Raw genomic sequence first — 19,810 nt, forward strand, 5'->3', positions numbered from 1 at the left:
CTCATCATAAAAAAACATGTCAGAAATCCCGATTCTTAATCTCAGTTTGGCGCTAAATAAAATATCTCATTATTGAAGAAATAATTATTTTAGCATAAATTTGTGTGATTAGTAACTTGACTCCATAGCTGCGTATCTGCTTGGCATAATCTCAAACCGAAACATTTGTTAATTTTACACCAACTAATATTTTATATCCTTGATGCCGAAATCGCGAATCATTATTTATTGTATTTTGCTTTCATCACCGCATGTTAATCAACGGATGACAACTTGAGTGATGACTCATGCAGTGACGCCAAATAACAGAGTATTATCCGATTACAGATTTAAGTTTAATGCGCTAAAATGTTGACAAGGGGAGACTTAGCAGAAATTTCTTTCCTTATGCTAAAAATAGATTTTGTTAATGATACTCATAGGACAAACGATTATATTTAGTGCTATTTGAATTAAGAATAACTGATTTGTTATTCACATAAAGCCAGAACCAGCGCCAGAGCTCGCATGGCCGCACCAGGCGGCAGAATTTAGGGAAGTTAAACAGAAGTTTTTCATTGCGATGACAATGTCCAATCATCAATCAATTAACGGAGGGCAAAATCTGTAGTATGGTTCTAAATCCAGAAAATACAGCTACTGATAGTGAAGAAAGTAACAGAGAGGTTACTGAACGAGAAAAATTTTTGATTGACAAGTTATTCGGAATTCTCAACACAGCAATTACAGGACTTGAACAATGGAACTTAATAACTGAACAAGAAATTATATGTCTATAGTATTAGTCTAAAGTATTAGCAGAGAAAACAAATCAAACAACTCACATTGAAAGAAATGTTTAATAAAGTAAACATGTAAATATTAAGCTCTTTTCTTTTGTAAATTTTGATACCCTTTAAATCATAAATGCTTCATTATTTCATAAATCACGATTTCATATTTTCAATTTTATAATTTCTACGTGCCATCTTAGTAGATTTAAAATGATCTAATATCTGGAAAAATCTCAAATCTGGGATCGCCGAAGTCCCGACGAGTCCAGACCTCGGACTTTGTACTGTATATATATATATATATATTTGGTGGTCGTGTGTGCTTAATGCATGATATAATTAAAGAAAATAAGAGTAGACAATCTCCTATAACAAAAGAATATATTAAGTACTAAATTACAATTTAAATTACATTGCAGAGATCAACACAGAGCTCGGAACACTACCGTCGCGTACATTTGTCTGACGAGAAGTCTGAGTGAGTAATGACGTCGCTTTGCTGCTCCGATTAAGAACTGGATTTTACACGTGGCGCCATCTCATGAATAGAAGTTGAAGTATCTGTCAGAACGCCACAGTACTCCCCCCCCAAGTACCATCGGTACGTTATAAGTACCTTGGGTTAAATTTAACCTTTCTTCCAGATCTGGTAGTTTTAGGTTGCTCTTTAACGGGATGTAAGCTTTCTTCCGGGAGTGATGTTGATGAGGAAGTTGTTGGATCTTGCATTAGAAATGCTGGTTTGAGACGATCGATTCCAATCACTGATTGTTTGCCATTGCAGATGATGGTGAAATGTTTCGGTGTTCGTTTGACAACTTTGAATGGACCATCATATGAAGGTGTTAAAGGTGGCTTAATTGCATCGTTGCGCACGAATACGTGCGAAGATGTCTCAAGCGCAGGATGTACAAAATAGCTTGGCTGGTTATGCGAAGATGCTGGGGTTGGCGAGATATTGCTCATGGTCTCACGTAAACATTGAAGGAATGTTGGAGGGTCGATAACTGGAGTAGATTCTGGGTGAAAGAATTCACCTGGCAGACGGAGAGTTGCACCATATAACATTTCAGCACAAGTGCTACCAATGTCTTCTTTGAATGCTGTGCGAAGACCAAGCAAGACTAGGGGTGAGGCTTCTGTCCAGTGTGTGCTACTGTGGCACTTCAGACCTTGTTTGAGAGATCGGTGAAAGCGTTCCACCATCCCATTTACAGATGGATGGTATGGTGTTGTGCGAATATGGCGAATGCCAAGAAGAGAGGTGAGGGATGCGAACAAGTGACATTGAAATTGTCGGCCTTGGTCAGTAGTGATGGTGGTAGGCATGCCAAATCTTGAAAGCCACTGGGAGATGAATGCTCGAGCTACAGTTTCAGCGGATATATTTTCAATAGGAATGGCTTCAGGCCATCTTGTGTACCGATCAATACAAGTGAGGAGGTAAGTGTAACCATTTGAAGGAGGCAATGGGCCAACCAAGTCTAAATGCACATGATCAAAGCTTTAAATTGTAATTTAGTACTTAATATATTCTTTTGTTATAAGAGATTGTCTACTCTTATTTTCTTTAATTAATAAACCCTTAACAGCACAAATATTGTAGCTTGAGGATATACTATTGATATTTTACCATGATAACAATAAATATTTTAACCATGCAGAAAAAATTTACGTAACGATACACACACAAATAAGATTTTACCAAAATGCATTTGAAAAGAAACCCCTATTTGAGAAAAAAATGATGCGTTCATTTTGTATTGCGCACACACAAAATCACCACTTCACACTGCTAAGGCACTTTCGAAGGAAAAAAGGAAATCACGTCCGGGTCACCACTTTTGGTGGTCGTGTGTGCTTAATGCATGATATAATTAAAGAAAATAAGAGTAGACAATCTCCTATAACAAAAGAATATATTAAGTACTAAATTACAATTTAAATTACATTGCAGAGATCAACGCAGAGCTCGGAACACTACCGTCGCATACAGTTGTCTGACGAGAAGTCTGAGTGAGTAATGACGTCGCTTTGCTGCTCCGATTAAGAACTGGATTTTACACGTGGCGCTATCTCATGAATAGAAGTTGAAGTATCTGTCGGAACGCCACATATATATATAATACGGAATGTATATTTTCAGTTAAACTTCTACCCAATTACTTTCGTAATTCATTAAAGTTAATTTTGCGTCTAGTTAATTCAGGAAAATTAGTTTCAATTAGTTGTTTTCAGCTTTAAAAATATTAAAAAATTTTTAATTAGTTAGTTATTTTCAACTAATAATTGTATTGCCATTAGCAAAAATAATGCATTATTATCAACAGCATAGGATTAAACCAAATACTTAATTGTCTATTGAAGCTTCAAAACGTATTTCCGAACTTCACTTTTTCTCGGCTAGCGTTACCAAATTTGCCCTTGGCGACCTAAAATCGAAATGGAGCCAACAGATTTCCAGCAAAATCGATTACAGACCCTCTGTAGAAATAAACTCATAATCCCGATATCCCATACATATAGTATGTGCAAAAGAAAATAAACTCCGTAGAAGGTGATAAAAAATTAATTTATGGCTTAATTGGAACAAACACAGAAATTAAGCTAAAGTAAAACTGTGTAAAAACAAATTGAAATGATGAAACGAAACTTAATTTTCATGTGAATTTTCAGCGCTGATTCTTCCATTCTAGAAATTTCAATTTGTTTCAGACAAAGACGACATTTAAGGATTGCCATCCATCAATATCCAGTCTTTGTAATCAGCTTGATGAAGCCACAGTTTATTGAAAATGCACTTTCCAGGCATCTCGTTCCTATTGGCGTCGGAAGGGTTGTGACCTTCCAGGTTGGGATTGCTCTAATTTTGGCAAATATTTTAAAATCCCCCCCTTTTTTTTCTCGAGCACCTTCATCATCACTTTCGCCTCTTAAAGAACTTTCGACTTCACGCTTTCGTCACAATCTCCCTAAATTTATGGATAACACCTGTTTCGAAAGATTGGGTGAATAGCCAATCAGACACCAATACTTTCGTTCGGGTAGCTAAATGTTTTTTTTTTTTTTTTTTTTTTTTTTTTTTTTTTTTTTTTTATCGTTTGCAATGCAAATCCACCAACAGATTGGTTAACAGCTGTGCAATTTTAATTCCATATTCATGAGAAATCATAATTCACACTTAGAATGCCAATCATTAGAAATGATAAGAAATGTCAAATGAGCAAAATTAAGGACCGTTTATTCATTTTGGCCAAAATTAAGGACTTTTAAGGACCAAAAATAATTTTTGAAAAATTTAAGGATTTTTAAGGACTTTTAAGGACCGTATGAACCCTGGTTCAGTAGTTATCATTTCTCGTACGAAAAATGATCTAATAATGCCTCTGGTGCATACCGTAGCCCATGCAGTAACTTTAGGTGATTGCAGTGCTTTCTCTTCACACAAATGAGGATTTTCAGTACCCGAAAATCCCCAGTTTTGTGTTTATTAAGGATTCCATTCAAATGAAAATGTGCCTCATCTGTAAACCAGATGCAGCTCACATCAAATCTGTGGTTGTCGACCATTGTTAAAATCTGAGTCGCAAAGCCAACCCTTTGTTGCACAGCTTTCATGGGTATGGCCTGATGACTTTGGATTTTGTATGGAAACAGTTGTAGGCTATTTTTAAATATTTTTTGTGTGCTCGTGTACTTCAAACCTGCCTCTGATGCCATCCGTCGGATGCTTTTCCCAGGATTTTGCTGAACAATTCCAGAAACTTTGGCTGAATTTTCAGGAATGACTACAGTTTTCCTAGGCTCAACATTTCCCTTTCGATCATCAGCCACACTGCCAGTCCGTTCAAATTTTGCAAAGAGCATGCGAATGGCCAATTGGAACATTGAATTGGGGCCAATTGAACATTGAGCCTTTTTTCACTAGCCAACAGTCGTACTGATCACTTTTGAATTTAAAGCACATTTTTAAAGGCTATTGTTAGGTCATTGCGATTAGAGCGCCATCTGTTAACAATTTTCGTAACTAAATTTTCTAAACTTTTGTACACCACTTTTACAGTTTTGCTAATAAACATGCAGTTTACCGCATAATTCTATCGATCTTTGTTGTAGAGATATTTAATTTTGAAATCAGGGCTTTTATAATGCAGTATTAAAATTACATTTGCAGCACAGAAATTGGTTTATCACATACCACAATTTATACAATAATTTATAATTTTTGCCTTCTAAAAATTTCAAAATTAATGTGAAGTTCAGATAATTAAAATACAAAGCATAGGAATTATCATGAATGTTCATGAGTTCATATTTGAGAACACAGTAATAAAGTTATTGCAAAATGTATAAATTTCTACTCTATGTTTTTCTTTCCATCTCGACAAGTATATATAAAGTACTGCATACATTCTTGATGGCTGATCATACTTATTTAGAATCCATTCTCTCAGAAACCATAACCTATTTTACTTATTATGGAAAATTGTTTATAAAAAGATGAAAAGAAAAGAGAAATGACATTTTAGGCAATTTTTTTTTAAATTCTAAGACAACTTATGAATATTAAAGCACTGTAGATATGCAAAAACATTTAATCAAACACTTCTATAGAAGAGCAATTTTAAATGCCTTTCTGAAAATTTTAGAATTATTTATTTTGCTCTTAAAGCTTCCACTGAGTGCGATGTATCTTTCCAAAACATTTAATTTACAAAAAATTACATAGTTATTTATTTGCACAGCTTTAATGTGTGTAAAATACAATCAATGTATTCAATCAAAATCAAAGCAACCTTAATATATTTTATCGAGAAATGTAGGCACAACGTTCAGTCTTCAGAGATATTCAAATATTTTGATTTCATGTACAGTTTCCAGCATGACTTATGCAAATTTTGATGTGCAAATGAGTGCTTCAAATGATAAAGGGCAATTTTGCAGAAATTTCCACCATTTTCAAATGATGACATATTTAAATGAACACTTGTAATTTTGTAATGTTTTTTGTTTAGATTTTATTATTTTCATCAAAAAAAAATCCTGACTTGCATAAGTATAATGTTGAAAATGAAAGTAAAATTTAATTGTTAATTAGCTGGCAAAACTGTATTATTTTGTAATGAATTCATTCATACACACATAAGCTCAGTTGGTTAAGAAGAAAAAAATGTACAAACAAGTATGACATCACTTACACAAGCATATTTCAGTATTTCATTGATTAAATAAAAAAATTATATTTAATCAATTTTATTATATTTTAATATATTTAATCAATTTTATTATATATTTAATCAATCAATATATTTAATCAATTTTATATTTAATCAAAAATTTTCAAAAATATTAAATTTAATTCTACAGTCAGAAGTCACACAAATCACTTTTGGAATTGCTGCAACACATTTTGCCAATATCAAAATAATTTCTTACATTTACAAAGGCACCGAACTCATTTCTGTAGCCAGATTTATCCTCAAAAGCCATTTCATTTGCAAAAATTTCAGTTAATCATTCTCATAGATGATCTGACATGACAGACAGATTTATCTCAGACCAATATGTCTTTAAATGACTACTATATCTCTGCAAGTAATTTCACCATCGAAAATTATAAACTATCTACAATTAAGATTTGATTCATTGTATAAGATTGAAATAATAAGTCATGCTTGCGCGAGGCAGACCTTACATACCTTATTAAGAAAAATAGACAATTAAATAACAATTATTAATTAAACTTAAATAAATGCAAATTTATTTCACTTAACATATATTAAGTTCTTACAGGACAAATTCAAATTTAAAATATGTATTTCAAATTAAATGAACAATGATTTATAAAAGTGCTCAGTAAAGGAAAAAAATAAATAAAAAGTCGCTTGCAGAAAGCATGATGTAATTAAAACATACCAAAAAATACATTAGAATCTGGTATTTCCACTTCTGGCATATTCTTTTTGGAAGAAGAGCAAGTGTCTGAAGGCACTGAATGCCAACTGAGGTATTTAGAGAAATTCCAAGTTGCTTGAGCTCTTTCACTGGTAAAAACTCACATGAAAGATCAAAAAGATCTTCCTTTTCCTGGAATTATATTAAACAACAAAAACCTAAATAAAATACTCCATTTATTAAGAGCTTGGTAAACTAGCATTAAAATTGCACAGCAAAATTCACTTTTAGATATAATATAGTAAAGAAAATTACATACAATGTAGTAACTGTCAAGAGATTAACCCTTTGGCGCTCAGTGGTCGCGCCTTGAAACCACCAATTTTCGAAATTTTTTCTCCTCTTCTTTGCGAAATTTTTGAGTGAAAATCAATTGATTACTGATCTTTTACCTCTAAATAACACAAAATGACTGCAGAATTATAAATGTTTTATGTCTTAGTACTTCAAATCGGATACCTTTTAAAGTTTGTTTTCAATGAGACAAAATAACTTCCTTTTATTAAAATAAACAGCTTTAAATTTCAAAAGTTATTCATCGCACATCATGATTTCTATCATAAACAATAAAAAATAGCAATAATTAAACTGCATATATTAAAAAAAAACCCTCTATATGTATGGCATTTGCTTTGTGGTTTCAGGGCGCAACTATTTAGTCACTAGTCGCACCTTGAAACCACTGCTCTCCACAATGGTGTTTGCTTGCTTCTCAAATAGGAATGTTTATTTTTACTCGGTTATAGATAAGGGGTTTTGAAACCACAGAGTTATTTTATTACTAAACAATACACGCATCTGCCCAGGAGAATGGTCTTTTTTTTCCCAGATACTTTTATCTGACTTCAACACACTTACTCCCCCTCCAAGCTAGTATTGTAATTTTATAAATTATTTCCTGTGGTTTAAATTTAATGTAAATATACTTAATATATAATTAAATTAGAAATTAAAAATAGAAATCGCGTAAAGTTTTATTTAAACTAAAAATATTTTCTGAATATTTTGGGACGGAATAGGAATAAAATAAGTATGAATGGGAAATGAATGATCCCTACCAAAGCCAAAAAGGCCAAGCCCCCTCCCATTAAAGAAACTAAATAACGCTGGACATATACCAGTGAAATTTAGATCCAGGCAGTGTACATTTTGTAGTACAAGGAAGAAACCTCATAGAAGAAGATACATGTGCGAAACGTACAATGTTGGTCTACGCATGTACCAAAAAGACAAAACATGCTTTGAACAATATCCCCCCCCCCAAAAAAAATTGTTCTTTGAAATAAAAAAAAAATAAATTAAATTAAATTAAATAATAAAAAAAAAAAAAAAAACACCTTAGTCTTTTTAATCCTTATTTTACTGAGTTTTTTAATTCCATTTAGTCAAACATCCTTATTATGTAGGTACTTATATTTTCACTGCTATAGAAAAATTACATAAATGTTTATTTTTTAATTTTCTTCTGACAATTTACTTTGTAAAATAATGTAAAAAAAATTATATATAATGCAATTCTTACATACATTTTTTTTTAATTCGTAAATTTTGTCATTTATTGCAAACGTGCACGAAGAAAGGTAAGTTTTCCCCCCTACTAGCTCAGTAAGTTTCAAAGTCCTAGACGCGTGGTGGTTTCACAGTACGACCACCACCCACAGAACAATGGGCAAGAGTAGATTTTTTAAAATTCATATATTATTTGTCTCTAGGATCATAATATTCAATTTCTAGAGTTTTTATTAAAAAAATTATAAAAATAATATCACGCGCATCAAAGGGTTAACAGAAATTATTATTAAACTGGGAATGTTATAATTCAGTTTACAATATACATTACGTAGAGTTTTTATTAAAAAAATTATAAAAATAGTATTGCGCGCATCAAACGGTTAACAGAAATTATCATTAAACTGGGAATGTTATAATTCAGTTTACAATATACATTACAACAGCTAAAAGTTTTGTTATTATCAATGCTAAATAATTATCTAGCTCTAGTATACTTTCAGCTCATACAACACTCTTATGTATCATTTTATATTTCTTTAAATCAATTATCCGCAACATGGAATTCATTAAAACAAATCTCCATTCAGGCCAAATACATTTTCCATACCATAAAATGTACTAATTTGCTTTAAAAAAAAAAAAGGAATTTTCAAATTTATTTCGCTCATTAAACATCCACTTTTGGAACATAATGATTTGTTTGTGCAAAAATGCTGTGTCAATTTATCAATACATTTGAATCTGTAAAAAATGCTCCAGATATTTAAGAGTTTATAGCAAAATATGCTATGAAAATTGCTTTAATCAGTGAATATAATAATATGACTTTTCCCTTTCAACAATTTTTTTTAAATGGGTATTTTCTGATTACCCACATCTTCATGAAAAGTTACGAACTCAATGCTGACTTTGTAAATCAGTGAAAAATGTTTGTTTTGTTGTCTTTGCAGATTATATGTACTGTTTGGTTAATAAACAATAAAAAAAAATTACAAGAAACAAATTTTATGAGGAAATAATCTATAAAACCAATGTTTATATTTCACAGCCAATGAGTGGATACTGTTCAGCAAAATAATGGTTAAATTTGAAGCATGTCAATCTCAGTGTACTAAAATACACTAGTGTAGTATCTGTATTGATGGGTTATTTATTGTCACTTATATAATCAAAAATAAGCCAAAAACATGTCAATTCTATCAAATGTTGAAATCAATGGAAATGATAATCAGGAGATTGTAATAAAATGTTTTAATCTCTTATTTTCCTTATCCTTTATTTGTGCTTAGCCAGCTATAAAATTAACAGCACGAATTCCTCAGATACAAAGGAAAGATTATGATAATCTATTTCACTTCCTGAAATAACACATAACGTTAATGATCGGAAACTCATAAATTGATTACATTCCCTTACTGATATGCATTTTGGCAGTAAAAAAATTACAGACACTTCAAGTTAAAATTTCTTTTTTCTAATTTAATATGTATATAATACTACTAAAATTAAATTTATATCTTCCGTCTTGAAAGCAAAATTCAATGGAAGACATCATATTTTAACTGAATGAAGGAAGACATAAAAATCGAATTTCGATGCCAAAGATAAATTACAAACAGACGGCAATAGCAGCTGCAGCAACACACAGAACCTACTACAGAAACCTGTAACTCCTGCAACTATACAGAAAAATATTTATAAAAGACTACTTAAAGACAAATTTTCATTTATATTACCTGTTAAGTTATTTCATGTATAAAGAATACATGCTTTTTGCCAAATACAATTAATATAAAGTATCCAATAAAATTATTTTGCATAAGTATCAGATAAACTGCTCTACTTTTTCTTAAATGATCTATCTTCATTCTAAACTTTTAGTTCACATAATTTATTTTTCTCACACAAAAGGAAACATTAAAATTTATTTTATTAGGTGGAAATCTGCAGTATTTTTGGCCACAAAGAGTTTCAGAAATATAACTAAACATCTCTTACAGTTTAGCTAAATGACTTCAAAATCATGCAACATACCCAATCCAACAGCCAAGGAATTGACACTACATTGCAAACCACCATATACTGCTGACTTGTTAAACAACACACTCCTAGAGAGAGAATATATATATATATAAAATATATATATATATATATATATATATATATATATATATTAGAGAAAATATATATATAACATTACAGGATAAGAATATCTTTGTTTTGTAGTATCTTTGTAAAATAATTACCTTGAACAGCCAAAAATAACTGAAGAACTTTAATGATATTTTCATACTGAACTACTGAAAACTCATGTTTAATGATCATCTTTATATGGTTAGTCACAATACTTATCAATTTTAAAATATTTTCATCTGATACAGTTTGCATCTCATTAGAAAGAAAAGCTTCTTTGTTGATTCTGAAACACAACACATATAGACTTTAGAATTATAGACTTTGCAACAACTTTCATGACACATAAATGAAAATTACTTAGTTTCATTAATTATTAAAGAAAACACACACTGATTGTTAGTTTCCAGAATACAAATGTCAGAAAACAAAAGCCATATTCTTTTTGAAGCTACTTATAAACATAAATTTTAGCTGATAAAATACAGCTTTTTTTATAATTAAACTTTCAAAAACAGCAAAAATGAAATAAAATTAAACAAGCAAAAAAGAAATACTGAATTTAGCTCGATAAAAGGGAAAAAGAAAAGAAAACTGAAATATGCATTAACCACAATATTATGCTAAATTAAAAGATGCTATTTTATCAAAAACCTGAAAACAAGTTAAAACAATTCTAATCAACCCCCCCCCAAACACACACACAATGAGTTTTCATTTACTAAAGTTTTTGTTCCTCTCTTCACATATCTTAAAACCCCACTTCCTTTTTTACACACAGACAACTGCTTAAGGTAAAAGTTTACAATTGGGTGCCCCTTGTTTATTGGCAATTCTTTATTGACACCAAGATCGGCGCCAGGAAGTCACAATTTCAAGATGGCCACTACACAAAACCAAAATAAGAAGTCGAAGAATTGCATAAGATCTGTGTCCATGTACACATCGATCTGTTTTTACTTAAAAAAAACATCCTAGAATTGCACAAACTAGGCATTGCGCACTGCCTTAAATAGTCCATGTACACATCAATCTATTTTCATTTAAATAAAATCGGGAAGCTAAAACAAAGTTAAAACTATCGTGGTAACCAGAAGTAAGTTTCATCGCCAAAATTTTTAAAAAAATGTCGCCAATCGAAGGGGCACCCAATTCTACACTAAAGCCCTACTTAATTCCAGTAAGCCTTTTAAAACATAATCTCAGGGAATATTAAAACTATATAAAAATACAGTTGTTGTGCCTGCACACGCATTTCATTATTAGCGTCTAAGCATGCGCCTTGAGCTCTTAGAGTTAGTGACATGAGATTGTGAGCTAAGAGCGTGTGAGAGAATTTTTGGCTTCGAGTGGCCATGAACGATGTAAATTAATGAGAATAAATGTGTGATATAATACAGTCCATTGTTCCCGATTTTATTATAGTGTAGTGCTAGTGCAAATCAACAGTCAAATACCAAAAATCCGCCGATCTGAAATCAGCCAACTCCTGAAATCCGCGTTGCCTCTCAAAATATAAACATTCAAGACACAATAACACGCCGAATAAATACCAATTCAGAAGACAAACAACAAAAATCAGCGTTATATTTACAAAATTTCCACAGGACTAGTTTCGATGGTTTTACCGAACCACCATCCTCAGCTTCAAAACCGCAAATGAACAAGATAGGAAAAAATGATTAGATAAGATAAGAAAGCCTGGACAAGAATAAGCAGTAGTCCTGTGGAAATTTTGTAAATATAACGCTGATTTTTGTTGTTTGTCTTCTGAATTAGTATAAACATTCAGTTTATAGCTTCCGGAAACCGCAACACTGAGTACGAAATATCGAAGAAAAAATACTTAATGAATAATGACATCATAGTTACCGAATAATAATGAGTCATAACAGAAATACCAAATTACTGACATCATGATTAAAGTGTTTTCCCCTCTAATCTGCATCGAGGTAAAAAAACAGACGATTCACTCAACTCTTCTTTCAAGTTCACGATTCACATTGTTGTATTTTCTGAGCTTTGTTATTTCACGAGATTATTTAGTGCTGCCTTTTTTTTAATCTGGATATTTTGTGGGTAAATTAAGAATATTTTAAATTTCAGCCCTTTTTAATACAATGACAGATAAGAAACGCACTCTTGATTTTACTGCTTGCAACGTTGAAAAATGTAAACACATTGCGTTGACGGTAATGCAAAAAATGCAAATTCTGCAAAAGATGAAGGCAGGTTCCACTCCTCAGTTTATAGCAGAATCGTATGAAATTGCGATATGATTGTGTATGATACATGGAAAAATAAAGAAAAGTTTTGAAATTTTACAACAACAGTCATTCTAACACCAGGATCCGAAACCGGAAATCTTTGCATGAGGCGAAATCGGCAAACCTGGATGCTGTGTACATATAATACAATGAATAATATAATCAATTTATATATGTAATAAAAATAATTTAATGCATATAATAAATTATTGCAATAATGTATGTAATAATTTTATTAAATGTATCTAATACGCCTTATTTATTTTGCACTTTGAGTCCGAATATTATGATTTATCTTTTCTCTCCTGAAATCCGCAAAATCCTAAAATCTGCATAACCTCTGGTCCCAAGCTTTGCGAATTTCTGGACTTCTACTGTAATTCATACATGATTTAATGCATTTCTAGTAATCTTCTATTTTTTCTCTTTTGGTAAAAGATAAGATATAAAGTATGTATAAATACAATTATCAAAAGCAGTAAACAGATTACATTAAAAAAAACTTACATAGATTTACCATAATTCACAGTTTCACAAAAACTTTGCATCAAGATTTGTAAACAAGAATATACCATTTTCATATTGATGCTCTGTAATTTAAAGTCATAATTTTATGTAATTAAATTTAATTTTAATTTAAGATATGTTACAAATTTAAAACATAGTACATACAGTCAGTCACAAATATATCAAAGTCATAATTTTATGTAATTAAATTTAATTTAAATTTAAGAAATGATACAAATTTAAAACACAGTATATACAGTCAATCAAAAAAATATTGAGCCATTTTAATCGTTATACACATTTTAGCCAATTTACAGATTTGTCAAAATATATTTACAGACATAAAACTTTTTAATATACTTTTAACGCAAATAAGTAAAGTAGATTAACAAAAAATTAACTTATAGCTTCAAAAACGGATTTATGTAAGTAAAAGTATGAGTCTTCTTTTGTGTTAAAATGTAATTTCTAGTACTTTCATAAAAATTTAAACTTAATCGCTTATCTTTTAGAATTTACAATAGCTTCATTTTTTCTCTCTTCTTTTTTTTAATTATTATTATTATTATTATTATTATTAATTCAGTGCTCCCAGAATATGTTTTAACGTTAACTGTGAATATAACCATTTACCTACAATTCTGTAATTGTGTTGATATTTTTTATTCAGTCTACAAATTTTCTATAACAGGGCTGCTCAACATACAGTCCACCAACACTATTAATATGGTGCTTCAAACTATGCTTCAGAATTTAAAAAAAAAAAAACCAAGCACTTAAAAACAAGAGTCACATAAAAAAATTAAATCTTTAAAAATAAAAGAAAGTCATACAGGACAGTATATGAAAGGATCTTCTAGAAAAACTATAATTAAATATGTAACAGTTTTGATGGCCAACCATAAAAATTTCCGAAATTTTTAGAGGTGTTTGTTTACTATAAAAAAAAGTTCTTTGTACTCAGAAATTTAAATTTCAGCTTCTAGTCATCAAATATATCACCTAGTTATCACATATAACTACTTAAAATTCAAAAATCAAATTAATATGCGAAACTGGAAAAGTGCTAATTCAGAAGTCAAATGACAAAAATCAGCGTTATATTTACCATCCTCAAATAAACCGCCATCCTCAAAATAAATGATTTGATGCAAAATAAATGATTGATGCAAAACCGCAAATCATTTGCGGTTTTGCAGCTGAAGATGGTGGTTCGGTAAAACCATCGAAACTAGTCCTGTGAAAATTTTGTAAATATAACGCTGATTTTTGTTGTTTGACTTCTGAATTAGTATTTTTCGGCGTGTTATTGTGTCTTACTGGAAAAGTGCTTAGTAGAAAACTAAATGATTAGACAAGAGAAAAAGGCAAGTATCTAAAAAATTCACACTTCCTAAAATAGCAAAGTGTCAACTATTCCATCCACTCAACACAGATTTCTATCTCAATGTTTGCAGTCTCAGTCTTTCTATCTTTGCACACTTAGCTTTCATTCAGAACTTGTCTTTTTTAACAGGAATTATCTTCATGGAAATGCCTACATCAGCTATATGCCATTAAGTTTCATATTGAGTATAGACACTTGCTTTATTATGAAAATAGACTACACCGTATATGGAGTCTCCAGGGAAAAATTTATTCTGAACACAGAGTCCCTAGGATAATAAATTTTTGCTATCGAGGATAATGAGGACAAATTGTATTTAACAAGAGAGCATCAGAGTTTTAAAAGAGCATAATATCAAGGCGATATATTTTAATAAAACAAGCTAGCAAATAAGAATACTTCATATGCCAAAACGGAATTGATCAAGTGAACTCTATAAAAAATATTATTGCAAAGCAAAATTATTTTCTTAAACTGGAAGCCAAAATTTTGAAGCAAGTATCAAGAAACATCCAAAGCAGACACTGTCAAATGGAAAATTTCAGTAAAATTGCTTGGCCATATTTAATCTGCTGCATGTTTTATTTAAAATAGCTAATAGAGAAATAAAATTTTTACATCAGATAGATACTAGAAGAGAAAGAGCACTGAAAATTCTCTAATTTAAAAAAATTATTCTGCTGAGTTTGCAGTTAAAAAATCTGATGTGTACACCACGATTTCCTTGTATGGAATATTAATTTCTACGGAATTTTCCTGCCTTTCATTTAAACATAATGAATTAACCGTTAGCAAATTTTGAATTAAATCTACTTCATGGATAGTGCATAAACCACAATAGAATAAGTAAATAGAATAGAAAACTCTTTAAAATTCACTATATTTATTTACCATAGCAACACTTCGGCCCTAGGTTCACTTAACAGCATTACATTTCATTCATTTTACAACTCAGAGTGCACAAAAAATTAGATCATCTGAAGAATCACCACAGGTTCTATTCAAATACTATAATAAATCTAAAACAATGCATAAAATAAATTAAACAAATAAATAAGAAACAGTTTTTTGCAGATCATTCAGTGTCACTTACCTAATGCACTACTAATTAATTCAGTTCTCACTTCGCGGCAAGGTAAAAATACATAAAGATTCAAAATATTTTCATTAAAATTTGAAAGATATAGAAAAACATAAAACACCAAGTACAGTTAAAGCAATTAAAAAAAACTTTTCTACAATTAAAATTACAGTTTCTACGGAAAAATCCAGCTAATAACTTAAATGATAATTCCAGAATAAATTAAGCATAATTTAATTCGCAATAATAACAGAAGACATTACTTTGCTGTTGGAAAGCTTAGTTTCTCTAAATTGGCGACAAATTCCTCAAGAAAATATTTTAGTGGAATTTAATAAAGTTGAGCAGCAAGCGTCAAAATTCGTAACAGAAAAGTGAAATGAAGGGTGCTGAATATCCTGTGAAGTTATAAAATTGAAAGCATTAGAAGAGGATGCTCATTTAGACATTTCTAAAAAGAAGTATGGGTTTTCTAAGAAGGAAGTATGGACTTTAAAGCAAGTATGCAAGTATGGGTTGGTGTAGAAGAATAATGAAATGGAATGGTTTGTCTCTACAATGGCAGATAAATCTTACGCAAAAACCTCCTGGCAACTTTAGTGAAAAATTGTTTTGCAGAGGTTTTTTTTTTTTTTTTCATTTTTGATGTCTGGTGCACTTTATTACATAGTTTATTAATAAACAATATTTACACCTACCAGACCAAATATGTTTTTTTAGACAACAGTTGCTCACTCTCTATGCTAAAGAGAAAGATGAAATCACAAACTTTTGTTTAGTTGGTAACAAAATATTTTTTAATAAATGAATCAAAATCAGTTTTATAATATCTATTGGGGGAACACATACATATGTACAAAAGATATTACATTGCTTCACATAATATTTTGTTTTGTTATATATTTTCACAAACTATAAGATCATAAGTACATTTTTTAGATCCACAAGGAAATAAAAAATATATTAATTTAAAAAACAAAACAACATAAAGCAGAGAAGTGCCAGTCACGGGGTTAATGCTAAATTTTCATTAGCAATAAAAATCTTAAAAAATAAATTTGAACAAAACTGCATGCTTTGAGAAAGTGCATCAAGAAAACTTCAATAATAATCTTCTGCAAAATATATGAAATAAAAATATAAAGCCTATCAAAAATTTATAAGCATATAGACTTAAAGTAAAGATAGCACATATTAATTCTATTTCTCATTCAATAGAAGTCAAAGCAACTTACTTTCCCAGAACATGATGAGTCAGAAGAGATGTATTTCATAAAAGCTTCATATAAAAATGACCAGAATTTTGAAACTTTTCCCATATTTTCAAACAAAAAAGATCTACACAAAATGAAAATAAACTGAACTGAAAGCATTGTCTTCAAAAAATTAGATTGTAATCAATATATATAACTTTAGCCTACTCATTACTCTGCTTCAGATATTTTTGATTTCACATTTTAAAAAGAATTGATTTAATTGTGAGGAATGCTACAAATTTAAGCTTTTGAAATTAATCAAACAGTGAAGCTTCAACCAAGTCACTGATTTCTGCACCAAAATTTGAATTTTTGTATTTACACTTCATTTTAAGATAAATTTTTTAAAATAGCAAAAGTCTAAACAAAATTGTAAACAATAAAAGAAATTTTATGCAGAATGTTATATATTTCTTTTTAATTTTATATAAAAACATCATTAAAAATAAAGATTTAAGAAGCAGCTAATCATTGCAACTTTTCACAATTTGAAGAAATTTTTTTTTTTTAAATTTACTTTTGGGTACCTTATTAAGAACTTATTTACACAAAGGAAATAATTCTAAGAATTAGAAAAATATGGATTAATATACAAGGTACATAAATAATGAAGTACATGTAAAATTTACTTTGGGGTGCCTTATTAAGTACTTATTTATATAGAGGAAATAATGCTAAGAATTAGAAACATATGGAATAATACACAAGGGTAATAAATAATGAAGTACAAGTACATAAAGATTATCATAACATCAAACAAGATTTCCAGAACAAATCCAAACAAATGGTGTACATAAAATGCACAGTTATATATAAAGTAGGAATATAAATAATTATGAGTATTTAAAAAATTATGAATAATCCCTTTCAACTTACGATTGTTCATTATAAATATCTACATCATTTGTTTTCACTGAATCATTTCTTTCCAATATTATTAAATAAACAGCTATTGGAACAATAACCTGGAATTACATAAAAGCATATTAACATATTTCTAGCAAATAATAAAAAAGAATAGAAAAAAGCAATTTTATAACATCTTGTATCATACTTCACAAAATTTCTGCATAATCCAATATTCTAATAAAAAAAATTAAACAAATTATGTCAGATGTATAAATTGTATGCCAATTTCAGTAATAGTTATCAAATTACTTAATACCTACCTACTTAAAAACCAAAGCTGATGCCATTTTAATATAAAATGCTTAACGTATATCAACAGAAAAATAAAGGAATTTCTTTAAAAGCAATGTCTGATTGTAATAATGTGCCTGTCTACCTTTCATTTGCCTACGTTTATGGTGAATAACCATAAACATAGGCAAATGAAAGATAGAAAAATTTCTGAAACAAAGTGTGTAACCAACTACAAACAGACTTAAGTTTGGAAATGAACTATAATCAATGCATTTTGTTCAATTAAAATTTCAGAAAAATTTATTTTCAACATAATAAATTTTGATAAATATGAAACTTTTTAGCAATTTAAAATGCAAATTTTAGTTATTAAATAAGGATTATATAATATGTCTAAATATGCAAAAATAAACTGAAATTTTTTACAAAATTCTTCTGTTTTATTTAAATTTTTAAAAAAAATTAATTTAATTACAAGTTTCTCATGCAATTTTAACAAAAGAACTATTAAAAGTTTGGTTGAAGTACAATAGTGACTGAAATATGAACTTCATTCAACATGATATCAAAGAATAATAAATAGCAATAGAAGATTTATAAATTTCCCTCTTTTTAAATACACACTTTAAATGTAATCTTAGCTTGAACCAAAACTGACGTAAAATAAATTAAATATAAATTTGATTCATAGATGTAAATTAAATAGGAAGAAGTTACATTCTCTGCTATGAATAAAATAAGATCAAACGGTTTCTTACTGTTCAGAATTGCTCTAAAAAATACATTATTTATTTCTATAGTGCTATCAATAATACTATCTGGAATATTAAATACACAATTATTAGAACAATTACCTGAAATATAATACATAAGAGTTTTAAAATCCTTTGTATATATTTACAATATAAGTAACAATTTTGAAAACGAGGAAAAAGGGGGAAATATATTCATGTTATCTTTTGTATATTTCAAAAGAAAGTTTTAAAATATTTAGATATAATTGGAAAATGGCTTCTCTTCCATATAGTTCTTATGTTAATAAAATTTGAAGCTTCTAAACTTGCAGCTAGAATAATAAATTTAACCTTACCCCCCCCCCAAAAAAAAGCAAACTTAAAAAATCAATATATAGCTTTTATTGATATATGCGATAAAAATATTGGTACTTATGTCTTATCACAACCATGTTAGTAGACAGTTTGGTTTATTTAATTACGACTCAGCACTCAAGTGCAGGGATACCTTCATGGATGACTCTCTAAGAAAAACTGGCTCATACACACGTTAAACATGAGTGAAACCATGAAAATACCCATACAGCCAGCCGTTCGTCAGGATTTCAACCCCAGACCGAACTACCAGTGTTCAGCAATTTTACCACTTGGCCGCTAGTGGGCCATCACCACAGCAGTAGTTGGCGAATTTTTCTAATGTGCCAAACTCTAGAAACCATATGCATAATCATTCTTCAGACAATCATGCACATAATCTTTCTTCCGACAACCATGCTTCAGTCAAGCAATGTCACCATTTTCCTACACGATCTTTTAATTCCAAATTCCAATGGTTTTTATAGCCAAATCATGATATTTTTTGCTTAAAATTGACAATTAAAATATACACTTCCGGAATTTGTCAACAAAGGAAGATATATTGCAGCAAAACTTTTGCAGGAATACAGTATTTTGCCACAAAATTGCTAAAGAGAACAATGATGAGATGCACTGGTAGCCAGAAAACAATGTCAAGTTTAACAGATTTCTATGTACATAAGAAAGAGCAACAGCAGAAAAATA

The 19,810-nt window shown here is 29.9% G+C and overlaps 1 protein-coding gene across 5 annotated transcripts in view; it reads right to left on the reverse strand.

Moving 5' to 3' along the window:
* LOC118192119 (serine/threonine-protein kinase ATR-like) overlaps nt 1-19,810 on the reverse strand; it is a 391,326-nt gene that overhangs the window by 278,194 nt on the left and 93,322 nt on the right. For all 5 annotated transcript variants that reach the window (XM_085810548.1, XM_085810547.1, XM_085810546.1 and 2 more), the window contains 6 exons: nt 17,748-17,836; nt 16,851-16,953; nt 13,148-13,230; nt 10,487-10,659; nt 10,275-10,348; nt 6,690-6,860 (listed from right to left, as the gene is read on the reverse strand). In XM_085810548.1, coding sequence (XP_085666674.1) covers nt 6,690-6,860; nt 10,275-10,348; nt 10,487-10,659; nt 13,148-13,230; nt 16,851-16,953; nt 17,748-17,836 — 693 coding nt within the window. The remainder of the gene's footprint in view (nt 1-6,689; nt 6,861-10,274; nt 10,349-10,486; nt 10,660-13,147; nt 13,231-16,850; nt 16,954-17,747; nt 17,837-19,810) is intronic.

The sequence above is a fragment of the Stegodyphus dumicola genome, chromosome 2 (genome assembly GCF_044657685.1).
Source record: "Stegodyphus dumicola isolate Sdum_Otavi_A_Nest chromosome 2, ASM4465768v1".
NCBI classification, from domain to species: Eukaryota; Metazoa; Arthropoda; class Arachnida; order Araneae; family Eresidae; genus Stegodyphus; species Stegodyphus dumicola.